This window comes from Myodes glareolus, chromosome 7, assembly GCF_982192425.1.
Source record: "Myodes glareolus chromosome 7, mMyoGla1.1, whole genome shotgun sequence".
Taxonomy (NCBI): domain Eukaryota; kingdom Metazoa; phylum Chordata; class Mammalia; order Rodentia; family Cricetidae; genus Myodes; species Myodes glareolus.
This window is the reverse complement of record NC_142032.1, coordinates 61,635,911-61,653,306: the sequence shown is the minus strand read 5'-3', so window position 1 is coordinate 61,653,306 and position 17,396 is coordinate 61,635,911. Positions and strand designations below refer to the sequence as shown.

The 17,396-nt window shown below is 55.5% G+C and overlaps 1 protein-coding gene across 3 annotated transcripts in view; it reads left to right on the top strand.

The window, feature by feature from the left end:
• Nucleotides 1-17,396, top strand: part of Lsp1 (lymphocyte specific protein 1) — a 33,763-nt gene that overhangs the window by 11,429 nt on the left and 4,938 nt on the right. For all 3 annotated transcript variants that reach the window (XM_048457998.3, XM_048457997.3, XM_085693380.2), the window contains exons 2-7: nt 12,259-12,402; nt 14,000-14,158; nt 16,054-16,150; nt 16,470-16,562; nt 16,752-16,795; nt 16,936-17,017. In XM_048457998.3, coding sequence (XP_048313955.3) covers nt 12,259-12,402; nt 14,000-14,158; nt 16,054-16,150; nt 16,470-16,562; nt 16,752-16,795; nt 16,936-17,017 — 619 coding nt within the window. The remainder of the gene's footprint in view (nt 1-12,258; nt 12,403-13,999; nt 14,159-16,053; nt 16,151-16,469; nt 16,563-16,751; nt 16,796-16,935; nt 17,018-17,396) is intronic.

Sequence of the window (17,396 nt, the reverse complement as noted above, 5' to 3'; positions counted from 1 at the left end):
GGCATGGTGCCCGCAGCACCCTTGCTGACAGTGGTACCCCCCTGCACCCAGACTGGCAGATAAGTGGCACACGGACTGTGCCAGGCTGCTTATGCACGTGTTACGGGAGGATAGAAGCCCAGCACGACGCCATCATCTTGGTCAGCCAGGCGGCTTCACCTCTTCCTCCCACAGCTCCCTGTGGGTCCCGGGGACCCACAGGGAATGATCTTCAGCGTAGCTGCACAGCCCTGTCCCCACCATATCTTCTTGCTGCCCTTGGGAACTAACAAGTGACACCTCCCACCTCACTTTACAAATGAAATTGAACTTACAGCCATAGGCCCCAGAAACCACTGGCCTGACAGTCCTGGGAGTGGGAGGTGCTGGAACCATTGGGAATCCGGACTCTCTGGCCATTGAACCTCAGGCCTTTGAAAGTCTTCTTCACTCAGCCTGTTGTCTCCTATGTAAAGTGTGTGTGAGAGAGAATAGACAGCTGTAGGCCCAGGCCCTGCAAACCTCAGGCACTTCTAATGATTAACTGTTCATTGTGGTCCTCTGAGCCACCTGCTGTGCCCTTCCTTTTCTTTCCTCTTCCAGCTTTTAGAGCTCTGCTACAGTGCCACCTCCTCCAGGAAGCCTGTCATGGTCTCCCTAGCCAGGAAGGCTTGGCTCCTTGCTCATCTGGTGGCCTGTTCCCTGGCCCACTTCCCTGGCTGCTTAAACCCCATGTTCCTGGAGGGTGGGCCTGGCATTGTTTCTTATGTCTCTGTGTTTCGGTCCTGGCTCTCAGTGGTGAGACAGGGCACAGGTGGGATGGTGCGCAGATGCCAGGAGACAGCTACCTCCAAGTCCTGGCCCTATCCTGGTCCCAGCTGACAACCAAGGTCAGCAAACTAGCACCAGGGTCTAAGCTGGCTTCCCAGCCTCTTTCCACCCTAGCTCCCAGCCGGTACCATAGCCATGCCCCGTGCCAGTCTTTCAGGCTCAGCCCGGGATCCTGAGGCATGGCCACCTCACTCTGGCTCGATATTCCTCCCGTCCTGTCCAGGCTGGGATGTAACCTCCTTTGTCACTCTCCCTCATAGCGCCCTGTGCCCTGGGCACTTAGAAGCACCGATGATCAATCTTACCAACTCAGCAGTATCATATAGCAAGAAAGAAACTGATTCCAGCACCTTGGTGGCTGTGGGGTGACAGGAAGAGCCGCAAGACCCTGTACCAGGCTGACGTCCTGCTAATGCAGAGGCAGGACGATGGGGCCATGAAAGCTATAGACAAGGCATGACCTTGGGCAGGGGTTAGGTTTGGCACCATTCAAAGTCTTGAGCCGAAGAGAGGTGGGAGGAGACCCAAAGACCAAGGCCTACAACGGCTAACCAGTGGGCAGGACAGGAGGGCAGGCTCCCGGAGGTCTAAGGGGGCTCTGATGAAGTGGATGAGTGGACCCAGGGGATTGTCCCTTGTGAGGATGGAGAACCGCTTGTCCACGTGTGGAGTGGGGCCACAATGGGTGTCATGAGGTGATGCCCCGGGGTGGATATTTGCTGAACTGTGCATCTCTGAGAGCCTGACCTTTCAATGGAACACGCCTATCATGTGCATTGAGTACACACATATGTGCAGGCATGTGCATGCTACCATCTAGTACCCTTCACCCCCAACCCCATCGTGCCCTCTATCCACATGCCGGCAGCCTCTAACACTGTCCACTTAGCCCAACCCTGGGGAATAGGTCTTTGCCTTGCCTCTGTTGGACAGATGAGGAAAAGAGGCTCAGAGAGGACAAGTGACTTTTTCAAGGTCACCCAGCAGGTGACCTACCTCCTATCCTTCACTGTCTTTGCCCAGACCCTTCCCCAGGAACCCAAGGCTTTCTCCTCACACCCAGTAACAGAGCCCTCTGTGACAAGCTCTGGAAGGGTTGCTGGGTGCCAGCAGAGGTCAAGATGCAAACTGAATCCAGTTTAAATTCATTAAAAAAAAATGGACTAGTGGGGAAATAGATGTCATATCCCTACAGCTCTCTTCTTGTCTGGGTACGAGTTGAGGGCTTAACATAATGCTGGCTTACGTCTGCTCCCTTGTGCTAGGGATTTGGATACCCACTTCTGTCTCAGGGGAGCCAGGTCCTCCCAGGTCCACCATAGGTCAGGCCACGGTTAAGGATGGCCGTCTGGGCTCTCAGCTGGCTACCTGGTTCTGCAGTCCCACGGACCTAGATTTAAGAGCAGCTGGGCTGGTCAGAAGTACTTTGGGTTGATGCTGGCCTAAGAGACTGAGCCAGGAGTCACCTTGGCAGGCATCACCAACCAAGCCTCCTTTGGGTGGTGTGAGCTTCTCTCTCATCGGGTTCCAGCACCCATCAGCCAGCAGATAGCAGGGCATCAGTCCATGGCTTCCCTGGGGTATAAGGCTACTCAGACAGGTTCCCACTCCACATGTGGCCCACCGGGCCTCTGGGGATCCCAGGGTGGCAGAGGGTAGCAGATGGGGCTGGCAGTCTGCTGGGTGGCCCAGTGGGGGGGAGGGGAAGCCAGGCCTCCAACCACAGTGTCCAGGGAGGCGTGGCTCCACGGGCCCATTGGAGGCCGAGATCCCGAGGGTGGGGTGGCCCCACCCTGGCAGGCCGGGTGGCCGGTGGGCGGCACCCCCACGGGCCGGGTGGTCTGTCTGCCAGAGCTTGTCCTGCCTGGAGCCTGGCCGAGCCAGCAGCAGGGGGTACAGGGACCAAGTGGCCCAGCCCCCTGGGCAGGGTGTCAGGGCCAGAGCCCAGAGGACTGAGGTTCCGGTTCCAGTCCCAGCCGGTGCGTCAGAGCTGGGTAGATCAGGCGGCAAGCAGCAACCAGGGCGCCAAGGCACCCAGAGACTCACCCACCCCGTGCTTCTGCTAGAGCCAGGAGGGGACACCCTGGGGCTCTGGAGACCCTTGGGATAGCTGAAGGGTACAGCCTCCAGGGACACTGCAACAGGCCCAGAGCATCTCTCCAGAGAACAATGCCAGGATGGACCACCAAGGTCTCCAGAGCACAGGTGGGCACATGGGCTACAGGAGGGCAAAGGGCTTCAGCTGAGCACGGGGGATGATGTGGGCAAGTGGCTGCAGGTAGGTATAGGAGCTTCGGGTAGTGGTTGGGGTTAGAACCCATTAGGCAGTTCTATGGGCAGAGAAAGGTTCTCAGGCCCTGGTACCAAGTGAGACCAGACTTGGCCCTCAGCCCATAGAGCTGGCTGTGCAGGTTGCTGTCCCAGGGAGCAGGAATGTGGCTATGAGGGTCCGCTACTATCCACCCAGGGCAGGGAACGAGCTAAGACCAGCTGGTAATGGCACTCAGGACGTGGAGGGCCCGACCTGGAGATGCTGGTGCCAGGGGAGTAGCACACTGGATGCTCCTGGGGGCTTTGAAAGTTCCCTGAGAGAATATGTCCTACCAGGTAGGAAAGGAGAAAAGGAAGAAGAAAGAGCAAAGAGGTAGGAAGTGAACAAGATACACGGGTGAGGGGAAGGGTCCTAGCCAGTGTTGGGGGAAAGGTACCTTCTCCGCTGTCCCCACTTAGCTGACCTGGGCAGGGGGTGGTTGGTATTGAAAGGGAAGGATAAAGGTGATGGTGGGAAGCAGCTTGCGAGCCAGCAAGAAAAGGGTAAAAAAACAGATGGGAAGAGCTGTGGGAAGGGAGGGGCTGGTGTCCCCCTCAACCAGGATCCTCCGACAATGGGTCCTGCCCCGCAATTCCTGTGACTGCCTTGTCTCCTTACATGTAGTTCACAGAGGCTGAGGAGGACATCCTTGCCATGCACTGACCGTACAGGTCTCCCAGGTCTGGGACGCGGCTCTTCTCTCAGCATATGCGGTGGGGATAGTGTGAGACCCAAATATGGTTGTTCAGTTTAGCGCTAGGTGTTGGCCAAGAAAACCCACTGGCCTCAGCCGATGTGGTGCCCATAGGGATGTGTGAGTCTCTCTCAGCCCATGGAGACTTGCCCTTGCCTGCTTCATGCAGCTTACAGCACTGAAGCTGGGTTCAGCGTCAATGGCTTATAAGGGATATCTTGGGCTGAAGGCTGAAACAGGTCAACCTGGGATAGACCCCTTTCTCCATGAGAACCCCAGGAATGGTCCATCCCTGGGGGTTAGATAGCACCAAGAGCTCAGATGTGGCCACAGGGCCAGGCAGGGTGTTCTTGGATCAAGGAGCAGATAAAATATTGAAATTAATCAATAGGTACCCATCTCCTTGTCTGACTACTCGGGGAGCAGGAAAATTGGGGCAGATGGGGCACTCAGAGCCAAGCATAGGGCAATGGGTTTGGGGAGTGTCTTGGCTACACACAGTCACCCGCCATGCATCTGTCCAGGTGGGCAGACAAGTTAGACAATGTGTAAACCTATGACCAGATGAAGGATGAGGCATTTGAGCAGCATCCATTAGGAGAGCGGTAGCCAGGCCTTCAGGGCGAGGTGGATCTGGGTACAACCAGCCAGGGAGGAAAGAGGAGGGGATGGCAGTCGCAAGCCAGTGCCAGCCATCATCGCGTGTCAGAGTGTGCCAGAGCCTCGCCTCGTGAGCGCTGTGAGCATTCTGCCAGGGCTGTCTGCTGCTGTAAGCCACGGTCTCTCTGAGCCCAGTCCCCACTTGGATTTTGATGAGTGGGCCAGTCAGAAGACATCTCTGATCAGCAGAGTGGGAGCACCAGAGAGGTCTCATGGCTGCTGTGTAGTTGGCCCTAGCCCCTGTGGCAATTCTGGTCAGTGACATGGAGGGCACAGCGTGCAGAGCCAGTGAAGGGAGAAAGCAAGCTCAGACCAGCACAAGCCGCCGTCATGAGTAATAGATGGGAGGTCTAGGCCCTAGTGTCCACCCCTAGGCCATGGGGGCCAGGTGGGCCAGAGATGTTTGAGTTAGGAGTCCTGAATGCAGACGCTGCCAGCAATGGGCTGACTGGGAAGCACATCGTAGGAGGTAGGGTTTCCAGACCAGGAGAGGGGAGAGGACTATCCGTGGGATGACCAGCTTGGTTCTAGACCACACTTGGATGGCAGAACCCTAACCTAGCCTCTGAGGGAGGTGTGGGATAGAGGGGCCTGCAGCATTCCCCCTTTTGGGCCTCAAGATCTTGAAGAAAGGCTCTACAGAACCCAAAGCTGTAGACACCTTGAAGAAGACCACACCTTCAGGTTGAGGCGTTGAGTGTGCCACTTTCTGAATGCAGACTTGGGGTCTGCTTGGGCAGCTTGGGTGGTGTGATGGACAGGTGTGGACCACATCTGACTTGCCAGGCTCTTCTGAGGGGTTTTGTGGTCTCCAGATGGGTTGCCATTTCACTTCCCTGACGTCCGGCTCCAAGATGCATCCCTTCTTTGCCCCAAAGGAGAGATGGCACCTGCCTCCCCTGAGTGGACTCAGTTTCCAGGAAGGAGAATGCAAGTGGCAAGATACTAAGTGGGTAGCGCCAGCTTGTGGGGTAAGGATGGATGGAGGACAGATACAAGAACCCCCTTTCCATGTAAAGTCCTCAGAGGCCAGGGAGACGCAACAAGATGATTTAGGATGTACCTAGACCCAGGGACATGGGGACAGGACTACTTGCATCTGTACTAAGGACAGGAAGATGGGAGCACCCTGAAGGTAAGCAAACTTTGTCACTAGACACCTTCCCTTCCCCAGATCCCCCAAACCATGGTCCCTTCTAAAAATGTCTCCCGGATGTCTATGTGTTTATTTGATGCCCTGACCACTCTGCAGCAGCCCCTCCCACCACCATGCTACCAGGGCAGAATGAGCCATGATGATTCCTTGCCTTCAGTACAGTATGTCAATTGCATGTCCACACTTACTGCCCCCCATGTGCCTGAGAGAGCCTGTGGTTGCTTCTGTGGCCTTTGTTCTACACCAAAGGGTCAGGGCTGGCCTCTCAGCCCTATTAAGTTGTACTGGGGCAGTAGAGAGCTTACCATAGTTGGCACTGGTGGGCAAGGGGAATGCTTAAGAAAGGGGGTGGGGAGGAGTTTGTGGGAGAAAAAGGGCATGCCATGATCTTAGGAAGGTAAACACAGCTAGTGTAGGGGCAGTAGAGCAGAGAGTAGGTATTGGGGTGTTATTGAGCTGCAGCAGACTACCAGGCCTTCAGAGACAGGGGTGGTGGCAGAGGAATCCTTGGTCTCTCTGATTCCCCTTGCTGGAGGCAAGCCCCAGGTGCAACCTCAGCTTTCTCAGTCTCAGTTGCAAGCAAGCAAGCAAGAAGGGAGGGAGGGAGGAAGGGAGGGAGGGAGAGAGGGAGGGAGGGAGGAAGGGAAGAAAAAAGAAAGAAAGAAAGAAAGAAAGAAAGAAAGAAAGAAAGAAAGAAAGAAAGAAAGAAAGAAAGAAAGAAAGGGGGCAGAACTGAAGAGACGCTGGCTGGGTGGGGTTTAGACCCAGCAATCAAGCGAGATGGGGGGGGGGCAAAGGCAGTGGAGGAAGCTGGGAAGACTCCTTCCCGGGGAGCAAAATCCCATGCAATGGTCTGACAGGCCTGACAGGCAGGGATGGCCGTCTCTAAGACGCCTTGGCACTAAACTCCAGACAGAGGCCATCTGGGAAGACTGCAGGTTTGAGGGTCCTGGGTGGATGTCTTCTAATGCAATGCACTGCCCTTGAGAAAAGGCAGAATCATAGGGGGAGTATGGCCTGTGGAGACAGCACAGGTTATGACAGAGGCACAAGGCCTTAGCTGTCACGGGGGAAAGTGGGTAGTTCTAGGTCAGTTTGTGAAGATAGTCACCCATGAGTCCTACCCACCTCAAAATCTTTTTCATTCAAAGGGTACCAAGAGTGGTAGCCACCTGGCCCACCTTGGGTGGACAGCACCTCCATCTGGTAGGAAAGAGAGAGCTGGAGTCCACAGGCTCCTGTGAGGCCCTCTGCAGGATGTCTAAATCCTAGGACTCCAGGCTAGCCCCCATGTGCGTGTGGGGGGGTGGAGAGTTCCTTCATTACTCCCTTTCTTCCAGAACTGGGGTTCCACCTTGCTCCCCTGAGACATGCATTCGTAGGCTTTCCCCTATTTGCCTCCCAATGCCCTCCCACCTGCTAGTTTATGCCATTCTTTTCCCAAGGGCAGGAGACAGGTACGCCCATCCTGATTTTGCAACTTCCTCTATGTGACACCCCCATTCCAGGGTCCTCATGACAGTTGTCCCAATGACAGCAACTAACTCCCCACTTATTTTTCTTCCCCTCATCTGCCGTTTACTCTCGAGGCAGTGGAAGCTTCCTGGCTCTGAGCATCTCCACTCTCGGCCCAGAACCTTCTGTGATTCCCATAGCCCCAGCCAACCAATCTGCACTTTTTAATCTTCCCAAGGCCCGCCCCTAGGCTTGGCCACCATGAACTTTCAGAACTGTTGCTTGTACTGATACCACTAACCACGTCCCAAGAACGTGGGCTGCTTGTGTGTTCTGAGGGCAGGGCAAACCAAGTACTCTCACAGAATAGAGGACTTGAATCTTTAAAGTGGGAAGTACTGATCCCAGAGGCAAGCTTGGCTGTCCAGATTACCTGTGACCAAGGGCAGCATCCTGGGAATATGAGCCACTGCGGCTGAGCCTCTGGTATTAACCTGGGTGTTTTTCCCACAGTGGACTGAATATAGACCTGGGCAGTGCCCTGGGTTGGAAAGACTTGGGGACCAGGTCTGGAAACTCAGCCTGCCCTGTGCCATCTACCCCACCCCCCACCTCTGGCATACCCAGGCTGCTTCTGTGGGGCTCCTTAAAAATCTCTACCCTGGGGAGGCATTTCCTACAGCCATGACCTAGTACTGACTGTCTCCAGGGGCCTTTTCGTCTCATGCTGCAAATCCCCATTCGTTGTCCCTCCCAACTGAGGCCCAGGTCTTGCTGTACATGTCATGGATCCTGGGCTGTTCTGAAAGCCACTTCCTGTCCCCCATTCCCAGCTTGGCCCAGGCTTGGCTTCTCTCTCCCACTTCCTTCTGGCCTGCATCTCATCCCCCCTCCCACCCCCATCCTTCCCCACTAGCTCCCAAAACAGAACCAGGACTTCCTGGGTGTGGGATCAACTCACACCTCAAGGGCCACCCTGTGGGTCACGGAGTCCCTCTGGGGCCCACAGGCTTCTTTTCCATTTGACTTTGTGTCAGTCTCCTTCTCTCTGGCCTAAAGGTTCACTCATCCTTTACAGCTGTGGGCAAGATCATGCCCCCCCTCCCTTCAACCAAGTAATTATAGTGCTTTTCTGGGTGGTGGAGACATGATCTTGCCCAGTGAAATAATCCCTGGGTACATTGACCCTGACAGAAAAAAAAAAAAGAATAACCCCACCATGTCCATGCTCTGCTAAAAGATGATGAAGGGGGGGACTGGACCGGAGCCAGGTGTCCAGGGGTAGGGACCAGGCTCCTCTATTGCCACCTTAGCCTCAGGGAGAGAATTTGTACTCTCTTGCTTGTCCCACCTAGCACTCACCTACTAACCAGAGGCTCTGCCCTCTGATTTGAGCTCCCTTCACACACCCACCTCTGTGCTTCTTTCCAGAGAGGGTGGCAATTGAGTATTTGTACCCCCACACCATTCTGTAGATTGTCTGCAGGGAATGGGACCCCTACATCCAACACTCCATGTGTCCTGCTGATAGCAGCTACAGGGACTGGTACTCAGAAGTGTGGGATGTGGGTGGTAGCCTACAGCCATCACTCGCGGCTGACCCTGAGTCCCACCTTCAGAGTTCTGCACCTATCGTTGGGAGCCTGCTTGGGAGGGTTTTCTTTGCTCTGTCCCTTAGTCCAATGCTATGCTGCCACTTTCAGGTCAAGTGAACCCCTGATGGGTAGTGTTGTGACCCTGAGGAAACTACTCTCCTGGTGGCAAGAGACCCTGGTGGTCTTAGAGAATCAAATCAACTCCTCTTGGTGGCTGCCCCCCAGTCCTCTAGCTACTTCCAGTCCTCTGGCACCCAGGAGACAGTGGTGGGAGGGGCCCCTGTAATCTGAAAGTCACCTGGGATAGACTTGCTTGATCCCACTCCCCAGTCCCCTCTAGTGTCTCCCTGAAGGGTGTAGGAACAGTACGGATACTGGGCTCAAGCTGGCTGCAAGGGGCAGTCATATGGGCAGCCTGCAGGGGGCAGAATTGCAACAGGGACTGAAGCCTGTCAACCTTTTCAAAGTATCCTTGGGAAGACAAAGAGGGTGGGTAGCTGGGAGCGCTAGATCCAGGATGGGCACTGCTAGGCTCTCAGCAGGGTTTAGGCAGCAGGAGAGGGGGCAGGGGTGCAGAGGATGAAGAGGAACAAGATACTGTGTAGGGGTGCAAAAGACAGGAGCAACTGCCTTGAGTTAAAGAGCCCCATTCAGAGTGGGAGCTGATGGGGGTCTGTACAGCCTAGTGCACCTGGGTGGGGCTCCAGCCCCAGGCTGAGCTCCAACCCCAGCCCCAGCCTGCGGTAAACCCTGTAACAGTGTGGGCAGGATGTGGGGGGACAGGGCCCCATTCCTCAGCCCCTAGGCTGAGCCCTGGGCCCCCCGAGCCAGAACAGACTCAGGAAATGGCCTGATTGCGTTTGTACGGGAACGCCAAATCCCTTGCAGCTGCGCGGGGCCAGGGCCACGGGCGGGGCGGCCATCGCCAGAGTCTTGACAGCTCCGAAGAACGTGCCAAGGGGTCTGGGCCGCTGGCCGGGGGGCGCCTTTCCCAGGCCAGAGGCCCCCACCCCACCCCACCCCAGGAGAGCCACCCCCTTCCAGTTCCCAGAACGGAGCCCAGCTGTGGAATAGCGACGGGGTGAGGTCATGGGGAGGGGGCGCATTACTCATTGCTTGAGGCAGGCGGGAGGGAAGAGGCAGGGGAAAGGGGCCCCAGGCCTGCTCAGCCTCAGAGCAGGGTCAGGAGCTGGGACAAGCTTTTCTCCAGCAAGGGGCTGGAGGGGTGATGCTGGTAGACCCCTATCCTGCACCCCACTGTCACTAAGACTTTGTTCAGGGAGGGCTAAGTTAGGGTAACTTTGGAGGGGGTGAGTCCCACAAAGGATGTTCCCAGAAAATACACATTGGCCTCCTGCCAGCCCCAGGCTCAGGCCGGCACCACGTTGTCGGGGTGATGGTTAGGAAAACAGTAAATACTGAGGCAGGGGCGGCCCCCTGAGAGCTTGGGAGGGAATGGGACCTGCTGTTTGTGATCCCCTGTTCCCTACCCTTGCCTGCACATGTTGGAGGGTGACCCTGTGTACTCATGTGTGAGCACGTGCGTGGGAGGGCCTGTGTGTGAGTGCCTATGTGGCCACATGAAATGTCTATGTGTCCTGTACCCTGCTCAGGAAAGAACTGTTTGGTCCCTATACTTGCTGCAAGCCAAGCCCCCACAGCCCCTTTCCTTGGGCTTTGTGTGTTGGTGAAAAGCTATGGTAGCTTGGATTTTCTGCTCCAAGAATGAAGGACCCCAAGGGGTCCTGCCCATAACTGTGCTTGCAGGGAGGTTGCCCCTGGTAGAACAAGAGAGGCTCTGGTCCTGTTCAGAGTGAGAGCCCCCAATTCAAGATATCCATACTCAGAGCTGAGCTAAGTGAGTCCTGTACCCCTGTCTCAGTCTTACACAGCCACCCAAGTGTTTGAGTGCTTTCACACACACAAGAACTTTGCACATGGGCTCAAACACATGTATACCTACTCTGCACATACATAGATTCAGAAAGCAAGGACGAAACCACCCCAGGGGGTATCTCTTTATGGTCTGCCTCAGAAAGCAGGCAGAGTAGGAAGCCCTCTTTTTCCCATACACTGTGCCCTGACATTTTGGGGGGCTGCTGGTAAACGTGTGTGCAAGGAGCAATCTACAGCCTCCAGAGCACAGAGCTGTACTTCACCGGGTGGAGAGGGGCCAAAAGCGGCCCCCACATTGGCTGAGGCCACGGAGAGACCAGGAGGCCCTCGGCATCTGCCTGTGATGGGAGCCAGGTGTAGGGAATTAAGGGGCTTTTTCAGGCTGGAAGTTGAAGGCCCTTCTGAGGCTGAGGCAGGCAGCTCGGTTTGGGGGTGCAAGGTAGGGGCGGGTAGGCAGCTTGCGTGGCTGGAGTCCCATGTGGCTGGCGGGCGGGAGGTGGTGGGGGGATGAGGGAGGAGTGAACCTCATCCTGGAGCCTGTGGAGAGGCCTGGCTTTTGTCTGAGAGGCTTAGGGGAGACCTGGAGAGATTAGATCATGTGCTGGCAGGGCTTCCTGGCCAGGGGACTGAGGCCCAGAGGGGAGCGGGCTGTGGGGTCATTCGGCGGACACTGCCCGGGAAGCACAGAGACCCCAGAAGGGAGACTCAGCTCTGAGCAGCTCGGGCACCTTGGTCCTGGGGCAGTGGAAACTGTAAAGCAGAGGACCCGACCCCTCTCAACTCCAGACAAGCTGGAGGGGCTTTTGGGGGTAACAGTAGCGAAGGCCTGCGGTATCTACTAGACACCAGCAACACAGGTTTGCTGTGTAGGGTCTCCAGAACCTGCCCCCACCCCAGCCCCGGGCCCAGACCAGCCTGATTCCTCTGACTGTGCCCGGCTTAGGGAAAGGAATTCTAAGAAGCCTGAGTTAGCATATTCTGAGGGATGCAGCTGTTGCTTGCCTCAGTTTCCCCACCTTTGAAATAACCCAGGAAGACCTCTGTGGAGAGGACCCTGGGTTGAGGCTGGGGTGCTCTAAGGTACCAAGTGCAAAGTAGAGAGAGGAAGGAGCTGGACGGATGACAAAGAGAGCCTGACCTGGTGGCTTCTAGACACAATCTCACACTTGGTCCCTGTGTGGTGGCTACTGTCTCCCAACACGCCATTTTTGGGAGGCAGGAAGGAGGGTTCCAGGTGGAGATTGTAGGGGTAGCTATCTGACTGGTGGCCGTGACTAAGACTCTCTCTGAACTCATTGTCACCTTTCCCAAAGTCCTTCTTGGTCCCCACATTGAACAAGGTAACTATGTTCTAACATAGGAGGCAGCCAGCATGACAGGACGGTTGGTCACCAACCCCAACATTGGGTTGCCTGAAACCTATGTGGACACCGATGTCTCCTCTCTTCGCAGAGGCTCACCTATGTGTACAGAGCTCTGGGATTACCCCCCTTGGACAAAGGCACTTTCACAACTGCTTTGCACAGCCTTCATCTTAGAATAAACTGAGGCCTGCAGACTGGTCCAGGGATTTACCTTTGCCTGCCGACAGCAGGGCTTGTCCATTACCCTCACCATCCCACTCATCGCAAGACTGTCTCAGTCGTGTGGCATGACTGTCTCTCTGGGTCTGCCCCTCCAGGCTCACAGCTCAGTGGGAAGAAGAAGACCAAGAAGAGGCTGCCCGTGAACAGCGCCAACGAGAACGAGAGAAGCAGCTGCAGGACCAGGACAAAGATGAAGATGAAGGTGATCGTTCCCTGGAGCAGACAGGACAGCAAACACTGTAGGTTGCTGGGTCCTGGACCCCAATTTACTGCCACACAGGACCTGGGAAGAAGCACATACTGGGGGAGTCAGGCCTTGGACTTAGAGCCACAGTGTAGGAATTAGAGGAAGGGACCAGCTCTTAGGACAAAGGTCATTGCAGTCTCCAGTAAACACCATCTGTGCGATGCTGACTAGCCAGAGGGTCCATAAAGTTATGTGAGGCCCTCCCCTTCCAACCAGCCTCCAGGGGCCCTGACTCAGGCTCTGGACACCCTGAATGTCTCCAGCCCTGGCTTGGACTGGTGCTGACCCCAGCCATGAGGCCCTGGCCCCCAAGCCCCCCGCCCAAACTCCTGGCTGCCAGTGACTCACGGAGGCCACGTCCAAGTTGGCGGCTACAGGCCGGCTCGTTTCCTCCTCGGGCCCAGGAGGCCTCCGCGGCTGGGCTGGGCTGTTTTTCCAATAACTCTCCCCTTCCTCCTGGCCCTGTTTTGTTCCATTTTCTCGAAGTCAGCAGCTTTGGGCGGGGGTGGGGTGCTGCAGGGGTCATGGCCTCTCAGTCAGGTCTTCAGTTACTGGGTCCTTGCTAGCCCCCAGCCCTTTCTTGCCCCATAGCTCACCCTGATCCTTGAGAAAGGCTGTGAGACCCAGCCTGAGAACCACAGCAGCCTCAAGGAACCCTAGATGGATGGGGGAAGGCACACCCTCTCTCCTGCAGTCCTAGACTGAAGAAGGAAACAGAGCTCTGCTTTTGGGGAGCCCTAGCTTGGAAGAAGAGGCAAAGCTATGTATGTTCTTAGGGAGACCTAGATTGATGGGAAGGGATATCTCTGCTTTCAGGAAACCCTAAACTAATATGAGCAGTAAAGCCTGGCCTTCAAAGAGCCCTAGACTGATGGGGGAGGCATAGCCCTACTCTCAGAGAACCTTCTACTGAAGGAGGAGGCATAACTCTGCTCTGGAGGAGTCATAGACTAATGAGGTAGGAATAGCCTGTCTCTCAAGGAGTGCTAGACTGATAGTGCAGCCATAGCTTTGCCCTCAGGGAGCCCTAGACTGATGGTGGAGGCATAGTCCTACTCTCTGGGAGGTCATAGACTGAAGGAGGAGGCACATCTCTGCTCTCAGAGAATCCTAGACTAATGAGGAAGACATAGTCTGGCCCTTAAGGAACATTAGACTGATGGTGGAACCATAGTTCTGTCCTTGGGAAGCCCTAGACTGATGGTGGAACCATAGTTCTGTCTCAGAAAGCCCTAGACTGATGGGGGAGGCATAGTTCTGTCCTCAGGAAGCCCTAGACTGATGGTGGAGCCATAGTTCTGTCCTCATGGAACCCGAGACTGATGGTGGAGCCATAGCTTTGCCCCCAGGGAGCCCTAGACTGACAGGGAAAGCACAACTCTGCTCTTGGAAAGCTGTAGGCTGCTGGAGAAGGCACAGCTCTACCCTGGATGATTCTCTGACCTCAAAGAGACAGAATGTAGTCATGGAGAGCCATCTCTGAAGCAGATGGTGGCTCACTCTGGAAGTCCGGGTCTAAGGGAAGAGACAAGGAAAGGAACATAGACTGTGGCATCTTTTTCTAACCCTCTTTTCCTCTGCTCTTTCAGCCTCAGGCTAAAGTCCTCTGAACTGGATGAAGATGAGGGTTTTGGTGACTGGTCCCAAAAAGTGGAGCAGCGGCAGCAAACCTGGGGGAACGAGGGGACTGCAGAGGGTAGTGAGCCCTCTCAAAATGAGAGTCCAGAGAAGAAGCAGGCAGAGGACAGGCAAGTGTGGACCAGGCTGGGCAGGGCACTGGCTCTTTCTGAACCCAGCCTGGGCCTAGATAATTCTTTTCTGTCTACCCTTCCCCAAAAGGCCCCCCAAATGCTCAGACGTTGTGAAGCGGGTAGGGAGGTAGGAAAAAAGGGAGATAGACAGCAGGGTGGCCAGTGAGGGGGCCACAGGGAGAAAGCAATGAAGATATTGCATTCCTGGGTTCCCCAGGGCTGGGGGCCCCATCCTGACCAGCCGCGGCCAACAGGGGTGGGGGGCTGCCACATCAGCACACAGCTGCGGCCCACTTACGTAATGTAGGCGCTGCAGCCCACGCCCGCCCGCCCTCCCCAGGCTGGCTGAACTCCATTCCCACGAAGGGGAGCAGGTACTTCCAGATGTGCGCCTGTGAGGCGGCCCAGGGGACACGCTTTCCAGATGTGTGGACGTGTGTGCCTGTCTAAATCAGGACGAATGGGGGTCCAAAGCCCCCTTGGGTCCGGAGATGAAGGATTGCTGATGACGTCTCACCTTGCCTTTCCCCCAGATCAGGGCCAGGTGTGAAGATAAGACTGCCTATCCCATCAGGCCTGGGTAGTGAGGGTCTCTGGCCCTGCTAAGCAGCTCTGGAGCCCCCTTTGCCTTGAGTGAGCCAGAGCCAAAGGCTGAGCTGTTTTTCCTCAGTGATTCAGCCCCATTCTGGCCCCTCAGAGGCCCCTGGGCCAGCAAGAACTCAGCTCAGCTCTTTCTCGTTCTCATTTAATGAACTTCAGTTTCAATCGCCCTCTGCATTCCAAAACCCCTGTTTTTCTGGGGCCCTGGTTCTGAGGCTGTTCACTGCCAACTATCCTAGGTCTGCCCATTGCCAGCCTCAATTTCCCCCGTGTGCCTGTGTGTTTTGTGCGTATTCTGAGTTTCTAGGCAGGCAGCTACAGCCCTGCCCTCAGCGCACTCCCTTCTCTGGCTCAACAGCAGGGGGCACTTTCGATCTTCCGGCAGAGCTCTGGCCTTGCAGCCTCCACCCTACCCTCAAACCCGCCTGGCTGCCTGGTCCGCGCCAGCTCTTGAATGGCCCCTCTGTGTGGCTGCTGCTGGCTCCAACCCCAGCCCACCTTGGGCGGTGGGTTTGGGTTTTGGCTGGCACATACACCAAGGGACCTGACATCATGGAAAATACAAGAATTTACTATCTTCTCCTCCAGGTTCAGAGCCACTCGAATGAAGAGTCACGCCCAGCTGCCCGTTGGCTAGCTGCCCCTCCCCAAGGCCCCTCACCTCAGTAATGCAGTCCCTTCCCTAGCTTCTTCCACCCGCTAATCCAGCACCCCCAAACACTTTGGGCCTGGGCCCCCAGTGACCATTCCTCAATGTTGTGTTCTGCTGCTCTATTTGCCCATATATGGGCAAGGCAAAAGCCCCCAGAAACTGGACTTGTCCAGATAGAGGGCTGCAGGACGTGTCCAGCTTCAGCAATTGGGCAGCCCTATTCAGTGAGTGAGCAGTAGCTAATGTCTTCCTTCAAGGGAGCCTTCTAGGGCTTCTCGGCACAGAGTCCCTAGTACAGTGCACATACATATCCTTCTATAAAAGTGCCATGGCTAGACCTGCAAGATGTTCCATGGTTAAAGGTGCTTGCCACTGAGCCTAGCATCCTGTGGTATAGGCCCAGGACCCACATGGAGGAAGGAGAACTGACTCCCCCAAGTTGTCCTCCGAAACACCCCTATCTCTTTAAATAAACACTAATGTTTTTTAATCACTGGGGTCTTAAGAGCCTTGTGGACCAACTCAATTGGACTGCTCCCATTTTACAGATGACATACCTAAGGCTTGGAACTGAAAGTTGCCTGGAACCAAGCAGCAGATGTTCTCCTACAACTAAGTTTGCCTCTCTTTTCTTCCACAGTTCTCACCAAACCAATGTTCACCTAGAGAAGTTGTGCCTGAGCCAGGGGGACCATAATCCAGAGGATGCTGTTGGAAATTCTGGGGAGACAGACGAGGTAAGAGATGAGGGCTAGGTCTGTGATACTGCAGGGGTGCTGTGGCCTCCTAGACTGGCTTATAGGAGACGTCACTCCCCGACGCTGTCCTTGAGACCTTCCAGAACACATTCTTGGAGGGTGGCGAAGCTGGTGACCCTCTGGGCAAGTTCCTCTCCGATGACCAAGAGATTCTTCCCGCAGCCGGGGATTCCAGAGCTGTAGCGTGTCAGGGCCAGACTAGGCCTGAGGCCCCAGAGGCCACTCAGAGAGGCCCTGGGTGGGGTAGTAGGGCATAGGGGGAGAGGTCATCTAAGCTGCCTGTGTTTCTTATCCCTAGCACCTGACAAGTCATCCGGCCAGGACCCCCAGCCCTTTGGCTTTGGAAGAGACTGTGGAACTGAGTTCACCTCCCCTAAGCCCCACCACCAAAGTAGGTGATGCCTGAGCATCCCCTTTCTCCCTGCTTGTGTCCACTGTTCATGTTCTCTTCATCCATCCCCTGCTGCACTGATAAACCCCTGTGATATGGAAGTGGGGATGGGTCAGTGGGGAGACACTGAAGGATGGAACTTGGGCCTTGTGTGTCTATCCATGACCACACTCTGTGCACCCTCCACAGCTGGCAGATAGGACGGAGTCCCTGAATCGCTCCATACAGAAGAGGTGTGTCTCTCTTCTTTCTGGCATTCTGGGATAGCAACTGTGGACTGAGATCGGGGGACGTGGTACCCTGGAAGGGGCTCTGGGTGGGCTGGGAGGACATTAGAAAGGAACATAAGACTTATCCTCTCTTCTACCCCCAGCAACAGTGTGAAGAAGTCCCAGCCAACCTTGCCCATTTCCACTATTGATGAGCGCTTGCAGCAGTATACCCAGGCCACTGAGGTAAAGTATACTCGGTTCTCCGAGGCCAAGCCTCCTCTTTAATAGCCATCATCAGCCATCCACCTAAGCTCCTCTCTCCATTCCATCATACCCCTCTCTACTGTACAGTGTCCTTCCCTCAACTCACATCACTCTTCTGTCTACCCTAGGTCTCTCACATTACAGTAGGCATGCCTCTGTCCTGTCACACACCCATCCCACCAATGCCCCTCCCACCATACAACACACCCTCATGCGGCCAATCCTCTCTCGGTCTAACAAAGCCCATGTTCTTCAACAACATCCCTCCATCAGCCCTGTTCTTCATTTGATGCCCCTTCATCTAGCCAGCACCTTCCATCACACCAAAAAGTCTTCTCCATCTAACCCATAAACTCCA